A 13,439-nucleotide genomic window follows, 5' to 3' on the forward strand; every position below is an offset into this window, starting at 1 on the left:
CGAGAACAAAGAACTGAGTAGTGAAGAAATCAGATCCAGTCAATGAAATTAAGGGTGTAGCTGCTGGCAAGGAGTAATTCTTGTACTAATGGATAACTCTGGATAAGAGCTGTTGGCAAATTGTTACTGGGCCTAGTGACTTTTGTAGAGGATTTTATTGGATCCATTTTGCAATTTAACCTTAAGGATGACCCAGTTCATATAGAGAGGTGCTTTTGTGTTCCTGTAGGCAATGATATTGCACGAATAGTATAACACTGCATAAACACTTTCTGACACCAGGGATGTGGAATGGGTCCCTAAGGAAGTGAAATCAAAAGGAGATCTAACTTCTGAAGGGGAAAATAAACATTCTTCTTCTCTCCTAACAGCCCCCAGACACGTGCATGAAGATCGGAACTGACCAGTGTTATAGCAGTTTACACTTCTCAGCTGTAGTTCAGATAAACAAAGGAATGTACTAAAACAAACCTTCCTTGTTGTGGAATAACAAGATCCTGATTCTGATCTCAGTCAGACCAGTGTAGATCTGGAGTAAATTCATTAGCTTCAGTACAGAAACTCCAAATTTACAGCAGTCTAGATTAGATCAAAATCAGGGCCAGAGTCGTCCTACTGATATTGTAAAATATATGGGAAGCAGACCCATTTTGGTTAACTCTTTGTAGCAAGCTATTCCAGGTTCGTTCATCTAAATACCAGGCATCTCCAGCTAGCATGGTGAAGATAAAATACTGTTCATTAAAATAGAATGCTGTTTCATTTAGTTACTTCATAAGAGGTTGCATACAATTCTAAAGAGATGGCAGCAAGGTTTTGTAACCTCTGCACTGTTTGTTTCAGGAGCATGAAGATTCTCTATGGAATGTACAGTGGGTCTGCCTCTGCTTTCATGTACACTGATGAAAACTAGAGGCAACTCCACTGAAGTCAGTGGAATTAGAAGTAGAAGAAAGCTGGTGTAAATGAGCGTAGAGTCATGTCTATTGGCAGTAGGTGAGATGTTATACCAGTTAAATGGAAAACAGGTTGCATGGAGTGGTGGTTTTGGATTGTATTGGTATGATATACACAGTCTGAAAGTATATTTTAGAGGAAGGGATTTTTGGTTTTGTGTGGGAGCTAATGAAAATCAATAAATACAGGGTTTTGTTTTTTTTAAAAAAAGTGATAACCTGTAAAGAAAAAAGACATGATTGTTTGGTGTAAAAAAAGGTTGGAGATAGAAAGATGTGAAACCCAACATATTGGTCATTCCTAAGTTAAGCACACTGGTCCCGTCTCTGCTCCCACACTGATTTCATACAAGTGTAACTCTATTGAATTCAATATAAGATTTTCCATACATTTTCTGAAGCATTTTTCCTTATTTGTTTTCCACATCCTGTCCTTTTAATTTCCTTATGTCTCCCTGAAATTCCATAGGATTTTGTGTTAGTGAACGAGGATTGCAGGATCAAACACTGTAACATATTGCTAGGGATACCTAGAGCTAAGAGCCACTCCGTTACCTCTCTCACCATGGTCCTAACTGTCTTACGTATGAATAATTTAAAACCAGTTTATCAGTGCTAGAAGTGTGAATCTCAGTTACCCAATAAACTGTGTGTAAATCCTGCCAACTACACCACTGTAACATGCTGCTTATGAGCCACTTGTGCTAGCTCTCTGCCTCAGCAAGAGTGAGTTTCGTTGGCAGTTGCACTTTGTATCAGTTCCTGCCCCAGCAGTCTGTCTTCCTCACGAGCAAGACAGCCTTGCAGGTCAGAATCAGTAAATTCCTGCCCCCAAGCTCCTCAGAGATGTTTCTCTGCAGTGTATGGCCCCTATCACTGTATATTCACAGAAGATACTAAGATGGCTGTTCTGTTAAAGAGTCAGTACATCACAGCTTGTTCATTTACTGTGGTAAATACACCCTTCTGCTCAAACACAGCACAGAATTTGTTTATAGTAAAAGTAAAACAAGTTTATTAACAAAAGAGAATTGATTAAGTGATACCAAGTAAAAGAGCTAAGTGTAGAGATGGTTACAAGCAAATAAAAGTGGAAACATGCATTTAAAAGTCAAAAACTTAATCTATCAAGATACAGTTTTGTTCAAGATGGCCTCTCTCACCCACAGTCTCCTTTCCAGCTTTTCACTTGTGGGGTTTGCCAGGACCCATCACAGAAATCAAACCACTTGGTTTCTTTGTCTCGTTAAGGTGAAGGACAAAGCGGGGGTGGGGGTGTCTCTCTCTGTTTCTTATATCCCAAAAGGGATTTCTTTGTCGTACAAGTCAGGAAGCCCTCTTGGGAATTCACTCTTCTGTGATTCCTTGGAGTGCAGGAGCCATGTTAATTCTCTGTCTCTCAAGTTCAGGAACAGGATAAATAACCCCAGCTGGTTTAGCTGGATAGCTTTGTTTACTGCTAATATTTAAAACGAGGTTAAACCCATATTCCGTTGTCTTGGGCAGGCAGACCTATGTATCACCTTTACCTAGGCTGTCTTGTCTTAAACATGTTTTAGTAACATCTTACAGAGGGAGTTTATAACTTCATACATAAGGTTAACACATGCATTTTACAATGATATTAATAACCAGCATGTTGTTAGCTTTCATATGATCCCTCACAAGGCATATTTTGTGCAGATATTGTTGCAGTAGTGTGTGTATACAGGAGAGCCTGAAGTCACAAGCACGTAATTCTGGATCTTGTTACAATTAGCTGATCTTTTGGCCTGGGCCCAATGACTCCTGTCATTCTGCATTCTTGCTGAGCTTCTCTTCCTTCTACCTTGCTGACAGTCCTGTTGTAAAGCATACGTGCTTAGCAATTTTAACAATCTCTGTTAAGCCTGGGCCAATTCCTGTAGTCAAATTTCACATGTTCAGGGTCACACCTTGGTTGGAGGAACTTAGTTAAACTTTTTTTCATTCTTAAAAGATATTCTGATTCGAGCTGGAAGATATGCTGAGGTTCAGGCCAGTTTTGCCTCTGCCTAATGCATGACTTTGATGCCTGCTCCAAATAACATGATACAACAATTGGACATAGTGACCACAACAGAGCTATTATGACCTATTTTACTCCCAACTGCCATGATTACCCTGCTTGCTTAATGTCCTTAGCAGAATTTTCAAGAGGCCATCTTACAACAAAGAAAAAATTCCACACACACGGGGGATAAAGGAATCCACCCCAGGAAACCAAACATATAATCTACTTGGGTTCACATCTGCCCTCAGGTTTGAATGACAGACTTATTTTCTGCTAGCTGCTTTTTCAGCCACTCTGTTTTTTCCAGTATATACAGTGTATATGCTGTATGTATACCTTCCTCATCCTGTTTTTCCTATAGTCACTGACTCTGATCATAGCTTGTCACATTTTACACTTTCACCTGCTCTTTACACCCACTTTTATGGCCTTATTACCTCTTCTTCTTGAAAGTCTTACCTTAGTGGCCCTTCCAACTTCCTTCATACCCTATTGTTTCTATTTCTTTATCAAGTATTTTTATCATCAGTTTTTCAGATACTCGTCTATTTTCTTTCCATTAAAAAACTCTGGTTTTTCATATTCTCTCTACATTACTTTCTTCTTTCCGGATCATAAATATCACATATTTGAAACAGTGGGCTGAAATCATCAAAGAAATAATGGGTAGATATTTTTCATTGCTTTATTTTAATTTAATAACATTCCTATTCTTATTTATCTACTGTTACATTTTCATAAATAGTGCAAGTGATATTTGCTGATTTTGCTCTATTCCCCACCTTCATTTCATAAAAAATTTGTTCTTCTTACACATATGCTGATTTTATGTAGACATTGGGTAATTATCACTACAACTTTTAGTTACAAATTGAGAGTAGATAAAGTGATTGCATTCAACTTCAAAAAGAAGGTGTGGGGGGGTGAGTCTTATCATTTGCAGCTAACTTCAGTTCTGCATAACTTTCAGGATTTCTTTAAGACCGCTTATAATGTTTGTTTTTCTTTGTCTTCCATTTCATTTGTGAAACAATTTAAATATTCCTGTCAATGTCTGAGTGACTGAAAGGCACTCACATAGTGCTGCACACATTGATGTGGTATTTGGCAGCCCCCCCTTTTTTTTGAGGATTATAAATTCTAGGCTCTATGGACCAAGTTGGCTCTTTCAGTCTGCACTGTGGGTCTCTAATATGTATCTTCATCCATTCCACATGCCCGGCTACCACTGACAATACATTTGCTCTAGTTGGGAGCAGAGAGAAGTTTGCCCTAAATCTCCAGGCTACTGGGTGTGGAATGTAGGTGCTGAAAAACTTATTCAGCCAACAGCTGCCCTCATTAGTGCAATTCTAAAGTAATTCTGTTGACTTTTGGGGTTGGAATCAATGGAGTTATTTCAGATTTACACCAAGTTCACTAAAAGCAGAAGGGGAATATAAACTTTTAAAAATACTTGAAGAATGAGCCATTTAAAATAATTAAGGGGATGATTGGTCAACCCTTACTCAAGTTTGTGAACGCTTACTTAGACTGGGAATGACTTCAATGAGTCTACTCATTTAACTAAGTGCTCACCAAAATGAATAAGGGCTGCATAATCTAGATCAATGGAGGGCATTTTCAGTGTTTCCTTTAGGACATGTAATGCATTCTTTATTTTGGTTTAGTTGTTGCTTTACCTGAGCCTGAAATGTAAATATTAGAATACTTATCCAATAATTTGTGCAAAAAAAAAATTAAAATGGAAGCACAGATACATGATCATAGGTTGTTGGCAATGTTTAAGAAATGCAGTCATAAAAACATAGACATTTAGGGCTGCTCAAGAGGTCATTTGGTCCAGCCCCTTGCCCTGAGGCAGGACCAAATATAGCTAGACCATCCCTGACAGGTGTTTTGTCCAACTTGTTCCTAAAAACCTCCAATTATGGGGATTCAGCAATCTCCTTTGGAAGCCTAGTCCAGTGCTTAACTATTCTTATGGTTAGAAAGGTTTTCCTAATAACTAACCTAAATCTGCCTTGCTGCAGAGTTATTAATAACTTCTTGTCCTATCTTCAGTGGACCTGGAGAACAATTGATCACTGGCCTTTATAATAGCCCTTAACATATTTTAGGACTGTGTAACGATGCTGGTTCTGTTGGGACCCAACTGAGAGTGCCAATTCAGGACAAATTGCTTCAAGCAGGGCAGTTACAGGCCAAGGCTGGGGTTTCTATGCACACCAAGGCAAACCAAACCAGTCAAACAGAGAAGACTTTGGTTCTACCCTACTGGCTAACCACAAGTCACACAAACAATTCCCTTAGACACTCCAGTTTCCCAGTATCATCACCAGTGCCACTCGTTATGGGGACAAATGGTCATGAAAACCAATACCCCAGTAAAAGAAAAAAGGCTCTCTCAATCCCAAAGGACCAAGCCCCAGACCCAGGTCAATATACAAATCAGATCTTACCCACAAATCATGCTGTTGCCAATCCTTTAGAATCTAAAATCTAAAGGTTTATTCATAAAATGAAAAAGATATATATGAGAGCAAGAATTGGTTAAATGGAATCAATTACATACAGTGCTGGCAAAGTTCTTGGTTCAGGCTTGCAGCACTGACAGAATAAACTGCAGGTTCAAATCAAGTCTCTAGAGTATATCCACAGCTGGGATGGGTCAACAGTCCTTCGTTCAAAGCTTCAGTGTAGCAAAATTCCTCCAGAGGTAAGAAGCAGGACTTAAGACCAGATGGAGGAGCTGCAGCAGTTTTTTTATATTCTTTAGCCATGTGGTCTTTCTTTCTTTGTTCCAAAGACAAGCTGTCCATCACATGGCATGGAAAAATCTCAGAGTTCTGTCCATTGGCATGTCCCTGCATACCTGCTGAGTCGCAAGGCGTGTCTGCCTTCTCTCAATGGGTCAGTTGTATAGCTGATGGTCCTTAATGGGCCATCAAGCAGGCTGGGCAGAGCTGACACCAACTTGTCTGGAGTGTTCCCCAGAAGCATAGCACAAGTTTGAAATACAGACAGTACAGAGCCAATATTCATAACTTTAACTACAAAAATGATACACACATATAGACAACATAATCATAATCAGCAAACCATAACCTTGTCTTAGACACCTCATTTGACCCCCTTTATACAAGATTTGGTGCCACTACATGACTTTGGTTGCAACAATGATCTATACGGTCCCAGCTTATGTCAATAACATGTCAGACTGTTATTAGGTTCCCTGCTCAGTCTTTCTTTTTTCAACACTAAACATGCACAGTTTTATCTTTCCTCATAGGTCAGATTTTCTAAACCTTTCATCATTTTTTATTCTCTCCCCTGGACTCTCTAATACTTGTGCACATCTTTCTTAGAATATGACACCAGGATCTGGACACAGTACTCCAGCTGAGGCCTCACCAGTGCTGAGTAGAGTGGGACAGTTAGCTCTCGTGTTGTATATGCAACACTCCTATTACTACACCCCAGAATTATATTAGCCTGTTTTGCAACTCCATCACACTGTTGACTCGTGTTCAATTTGTGATCCACTATAATCCAGCTCTTTTTCAGGAGTACTACCATTTAGCCAGTGATTCCCCATTTAATAGTTGTCCATTTGATTTATCCTTCCTAAGTATAGTACTTTGCAATTGTCTTTTTATTAGATTTCCTCTTGTTGATTTCAGACCAATTTTCCAATTTGTCAATGTCATTGTGAATTCTGATCCTGTCCTCCAAAGTACTAGCTACCTTGGCCAGTTTGGTATCATCCTCAGATTTTTATAAACATACACCCCACTACAGTATCCAAGTCACTAATGGCATTGACACTAAAAGCAGAGTTATTAGTAAATTGAAAGCTGCAGGAAATAAATTCTAGCTAGTTATGAAGATTAATTATATTGTTTCTGTGTTCCTCTCCTACCACACTGTGGGCAGAACCTTTCAGAACAGTGGAGTCTTGGTGTTAGCACCCCATTGAGATGTATGAGGAAGTTCAGATCTCTCATAGTTATTGTTTCAGACTGTCTGCAAACTCATGTGGACATCTCAGCATCAATTACACTACAGTCAAGTTTTCACACATTTCTTCACAACCATACCAGCTAGAATCTTTTTTTAAAAATAAAATAAAAATGAAAGCTGAGATTCTGCACTCCACACATGATTCTGAGAGCTAGGGTCTTGTGCACCAGGCCTATAGTGTTTATGTGTTAGTGTTAATATTAATCCATCCCTGTTTCTGTCTTCCACTAGATGATGTTTGTCACTTCTTTGGGTAATATATATAAGGGTAGGACATTACAAAGATTACTGATGGTACAGTGTGTTGCTCTTTGTTAATAGGCACAGTTATGACACCAAACTACATAGACTCCAACAGTCTCAGTGTTGCCCCATGGTGTGACTGCAGCAACAGCGGTAACGACATAGAAGAATGCTTGAAATTTCTGAATTTCTTCCAGGACAATACATGCCTTAGTGAGTACAATATTATAAAATGTCTTCAAACATACATTTATTCATGTTGCAACATGTGCTGTATGGGGTTGTTTCACCTAGTTTTTAAGTACATTGTGATACTTCAAGGCCACTTCTATGCATTTTGATAGATTGGATATGTAGTAGGTTTAGAAACTAGAACTAAAGGTAGCTGAGCAAATCTACCTGATGTTCAAGCTTGTAAACATGAGAAATTGTGGGAGATAATTCCAAATAATAGTGTTACATAATGTGGAAAAATTCATCTACCAACAGATTATATTTTGGGTGGCCATCAAGGAAGGTCTCTACCAGAAAATTGCAAGATCTAAATGGCTTGTGTATAATGTGAGAAATAGGCTAAAAGGGTTTTATACAGATATACATGAATTGGGATTTTATTATCAGTACTCTCTCAGATACTTGAAATTTGGTCACAAACTTCTCTCAAATGATTTTTTTCACAATGAGATCCTGATACAGCAATTTAATTGAGATTGTTACATTATGGTTTTAATAGCCCAACTTACTTCCAGTTGAGGGCCTCTGAGAAGTCAGTTTTGGTAGACTTCCTTTCCAAACTTCATTTTGCCAGCACACTTATAACTCAATGATAGGGAGCGCACACCAGAATTTCAGAGAAACGGTTTATTGCTGATGTAGGGCAATACAATATTTAAGGTAGTCAGGGGAGTCATACAGCACACAAACTTGGTCACCTCTTTTAAAAAAAAAACAGAAAGTTATATTAGCAGTGGGTCTGAAGTAGGGCATTCTCTAGTTGGGGATAGGGGAGTGATAGTGAAATTCCATCACTGGGCTATCAGAGACCTTGTACTTCTCTAAGACCTTGTCTCTAAGAATCTTGCAGTGGTTTGTAGGGTATGTGTAGCTACATGCCTCAGTGAAAAGCTCCCCACTGCCAGAGCCTTTCCCCACCTGTATTACACCCGTCAGAGCCTTTCACCACTGCTTGCTTCTTTCAGTGCAGTGGGAAAAGGCTCTGGAGATGGGAAGGCAGCAGGACACTACAGTGCTAAAAATAGCAGCGTGGATGAGTGAGGCTCTGCTTGAACATATGGAGAGCTGTGTAAGATGTATACCCTTGTGTTCAGATGTATAGGGCACTCTGCTCTATTCACTGGGTACTCTACGCTACTCACTTAAGCAGTGCCTCATTGCATACACTGTTATTTATAGGTTTCAGAGTAACAGCCGTGTTAGTCTGTATTCGCAAAAAGAAAAGGAGGACTTGTGGCACCTTAGAGACTAACCAATTTATTAGAGCATTTATTTATTTATACCTATTCTAGCTGGGCATGTAGTGTTAGTACTCTACACACCATCAAAGGTGTTGACTGCCCTAAGACCATTTTTATCTTTTGCCTCTACCCAACAGTCTCTCAACATGAAATACTTCCATTAAGCATCAGTTCTGTGTGCAGAACGATGACAGGGTTGAGCCCTATTTGTTAAAAGCCTTGGAAGGATTGCTAGTCAGGAAAGGTTAATGTAGATCATTGGTTAAGCAATCAATTCCAAGTGGGATTCTAAACGAGACAGGGGAACTGTATAGCATCCATACTTTCTCCAAGCTGCCTCTCACACATATAACATTTCATATTTTATAACATTTCATATTTTGCTAATTTGTAAGTGTGTTCATTAGTCATTACTATCATTTTACAAGTTCCTTTTAGACTTTAAGTGTACACCAATCCCTTTGTCCCTGCTGGAATAAAAAGTTTAATGACAATAAAGCAGTGACATTAGAGGTCACTATGAGAAAAATTATACTTACCCTCACAGGGAAACCTCTTCTTTGTGAAAAAAATTTAAATTAAAGGTGTTCCTGGTTTAGTAGCATTTCACAGAGGGAGAAAAAGTGTTCTCGTGTCTTTTCATAAATGGCCTTTCAACATGGGAGAAAAAAGCATTTGTTTCAGAACAGAGACTAAAGAAATCAGTTTTAATTTTTAAGTATAGTATTATTTACATGTATTCTGCTGTTGGAAAATGAAGAATTATAGGTCCTGGTCCTTCAAACACCACATGCATAACTGTATGAATGTGAGTAGTCCTGCTGAAGTAAAAAGAAATACTCACATGTGTAAAGTAAAGTGCATGTGTGTTTGCAGAATCTGGGCCTTACCTGAAAATGGCCAGCCTTTAAAAAGCCAGAATCCCACATTTCTAAGGCCTAAATGATAGTACATTTTGAAATCCCAACCAGTATTCCTTTAATTCTGTTATAACTCCCAACTGTGGCACCTTTAAAAAGAGGTTGGCCCATTTCAAATCCTAAAGTCCTTTATTAAACTTTATTTTTATTAATATTTTAAATGTTCTTCTAATACACACAGTGTTGCTTATTCTGCATACTATGACCTTGATCCTGCATACACTTGTGCACTGGATAATTGCACTGGGTTGAATGGGACTCAGGTTATCCAGCGCTATAAGTGTTTTGGAGGGTTTGGGCATACATACCAGATAGTGGAGTAGAGGGGAAGAACTGGTAAGCAAGGGGAAAAGACAGAGCAAAAGTGAGTTAATACAGATGATTGAAACAGTCAGCCAACTACTAGAGCAGTTAAGCGTTTGCCGTGGCATCTTACTCTTATTATGTTCGTCTGCTATGTTATAGTTATAAAATTCATGCACATTGTTACAAAAACATAGATACACAGAAGGAGGAAAAAAGAAAAGAGAGAGTTATAAGAGTAATTATAAGAATTATAATTTTATTTTAAATTATAAGAGTAATTTTATTTTAAAAACTAGAGGGTGCCTCCATATTCTCCTGTAGCTTCTCCTACAGCACTGAAAACAAGAAGCTGGCGCACTACTTACTTTAGGTAATTGTCTGGTCTCCTATGACATTTACTGTGTGAAAAATACTGCAGCTTACCTTGTTTAAGAGAGAATACTGGACAGGAAAATCCTTTTGTACTATTCTCACTTTGCCCCCCATCAATCCAACCAATTGTAATGCCTTTTTTATGAATCAGTCTCTGTTTGGTGGAACGCTAAGATCAGATTCTAGAATAAACTGCATCTTTCTAAGATGAGGGCTAAATGTAAATTATTTTATAGTGAGATGGATGCCAGTGAAGAGTATTGTTAATAACTTCCCCATTCAAGTCCCATGTGAAATTGTTTGGTTTCTTATACAGTGAGGTGGAATAAGAAATCCCTAAATCCATGCTGAATCCCCAAGGACCTGATTAAAAACTGTTTTTCTATTCATTTGTATAAAAAAAACCCACACACAACCAATTTACCCTTGCCATAAACACACTCTTTAATCCCATGAAATTGATAAACTTTCTAACCTTTATATTCTAAACTTTTAGTTTAAACACACTTCTCTCACTTTGTTTTGTAGATTTTGTTTGGAAACTGGTCATCTTAGTTAAACAGTCCCTTGTTTATGGGAACATTGGTTTTAAAAGCAAGCTGTGGAAATAAGTCAATATATTGGTTGCTATTTATGTTTGGCTTGTTGCATAACATAATTTATCAGAATTAGGACACAACATACATATTGTACTTTAAGTCTCACCAGTTAAGTTTTTTGAAGCTTTTGAATGCTAATTTGCTCACAGAAGATTTAGGGTTTTGAGCTTCCATAAAGAATGGCTGAAAATATTTCAGGGAGAATTTAGCAGTAGATAAACCTATGGCCCCAAAATTCACATTTCTGACATGTATTCAAAATAAATTGAAACTAGCTTTTCAATATAAATACGTGAGTTTGAACAAACAAGGACAAGATTTTGCATGGGAGAGCATTTTTGGAGTTATTTCTGTTCTATGGCATCAGGTTATTTTTAATGCCAATTCTGCTGTTTGTGGCATTGGTTTATATGCAGAATTTTCTCTATACTTGTTTTCTACAGAAAATGCAATTCAAGCCTTCGGCAATGGTACAGATGTGACTGTGTGGCAGCCAATCCTACCAGTACAAACCACCACAGCGACAACTACAACAGCTTCCAGATTTAAAAACATGGGTTCAGAGAGCACCAACAATGAAATATCCACCCACAATGATTTACCAGCATGTGCAAATCTGCAGGTAAGATTGTTTCGTAAGTGCTACATCGAGACAGCAATATAAATGTGCAAAATGGAAAGAAGGAAATTGTTATCGATATAGAATCTGTCACCCCTGCCTGCTGCATATGCAGATACCCAGATAGGCTTGAATTAATCTGTATTCTGCTCTGTTGGTTCTAATGTTGAAGTTATTTATCCCATATTTTGTAATATGTTAAACACTCTTATTTTAAATAAGAAACATAAATAAGAATAGGTTGTACTGGTACAGTAACCCAGGAACAGGACATAGTTATTTAGTGGAACCGCAGCTTTGAATATGAAATTGGCATTCCTGCTACCCAGCCAATATAGACCAAATAGAGATGATGCAATCAATCATTCAAATTCAAAGGTTCCACTGAGTGTGAACTAATGTACCTTGAATCTTCTTCTTGGCCCTTCATCATGTTAGTTACACCAACTTAGACTCATTTAGATTAAAAAGTGAATGTGAACATAAGCATGTACATTGGTATAACTGACATGGGAAAGGGGGAAATGATCTAGGTTACACACTCCCCTCTGAACTGGGCCCAGTGTCCTGCTTCAGTTAGTCAATTCATGGTGTGGCATTGAATCTAAATTTTAAAGAGGCTAAACACTTGCCCAAGGCCATAAATGCAGTTATCAGAAGATTACAGAATTTGGGCAGGAAAAAAACACAGAATTTTGGCAGGGGAGAACATGAGGTGAAAGAAAATTTAAACTGAAAACATCTCTGAGCCAGAGGATTTTAGAAATCCTGTATTATAAAGATTTCTGGTTGTTTAAAGATACTGACTTTGCTCAAGGACAGATCTGCTTGGCCCACTTTTAGTTTTGTCTTCATAGTGGGACAATAGCAATATTACACAAATTAACTGCTTTCAGCTTTGTTATTAAAGTTTCTATCTGACATGAATTTGGTTTTACACTGGACATCCAAACTATTGATCATAGGGTTAGAAGGGACCGCAAGGATCATCTAGTCTAACCCCTTGCCAAAATGCAGGATTTGTTGTGTCTAAACCAGCCAAGATCTGAAAGTCATTCTTTCCCTGTGAGATAGCTTTTACATTTTTCTTACTTATAAAATATTTGATTGTTGTATTCTTACTGTCAGAAAATATCAGTGTCCACATTTATTTCCAGGGACAATTTGTATATCTCAAGATTTTTCCAGCCTTTATTCTGCTTCCTCATTTTTCCTAATCATTTCCCCATCACCAATTCCTTTTAGTTTCTCCCTTTATTTGGCATGTCAAGTGGGCAAATTTCATATAAACCTAATACATTGCACAGGTGTCATTTACTTGGAAGATATATTGGGGTTAATGACGGTGATAACTGCTTTCTCTTCTTTTCTTTTTACTGTGATTTTGCATATCTATTTTCATTATTAGTCAAGTTTTGTAAGTAATTGCTAATTAACAAGGGATGTATTTACATAGGCATTAGTGACTTGATTTGAAAAAAATATTCATGTTAAAAAAGAAACACAACTATTAAAAAATGGACCTCTGAATTCTTGTGTTTAAAAACAAAAAAATCATGGAGAAAACATTAATTCACTTCATGTTATATTTAATAAGTTGCATTGATGAACTGAGTATTTCTTCCTTAGAGCAGGGATCATGTCTATATTCCCTGTTTGTACTGCCCCTAGCAGATCAGGGCCTCTCGGTGCTACCAAAGTACACATAATAAATATTGGATTGGAAATGGCAGACTATCTTAAATCCCATTGATTTCAGTTGGAGTTCTGAATGTTCAACACGTTTGAAAATCAAGCCGTTTTTCCAAGTAACTGAATTAGCCTCCACTGTCTTCCCTCCCTCCCTGCCCCAGTCCTCTAGCATTTTAAAAGTCACATTATCATCTCAGTCAAT

At 37.9% G+C, this 13,439-nt stretch overlaps 1 protein-coding gene across 3 annotated transcripts in view; it reads left to right on the forward strand.

Annotated features, from left to right (window-relative positions):
- GFRA1 (GDNF family receptor alpha 1) overlaps window positions 1-13,439 on the forward strand; it is a 208,013-nt gene that overhangs the window by 158,329 nt on the left and 36,245 nt on the right. For all 3 annotated transcript variants that reach the window (XM_084635449.1, XM_084635450.1, XM_084635448.1), the window contains 2 exons: window positions 7,333-7,467; window positions 11,370-11,548. In XM_084635449.1, the coding sequence (XP_084491575.1) occupies window positions 7,333-7,467; window positions 11,370-11,548 (314 nt within the window). The remainder of the gene's footprint in view (window positions 1-7,332; window positions 7,468-11,369; window positions 11,549-13,439) is intronic.

The sequence above is a fragment of the Lepidochelys olivacea genome (genome assembly GCF_965140295.1).
Source record: "Lepidochelys olivacea isolate rLepOli2 genome assembly, chromosome: 7".
In the NCBI taxonomy this organism is placed as follows: Eukaryota; Metazoa; Chordata; order Testudines; family Cheloniidae; genus Lepidochelys; species Lepidochelys olivacea.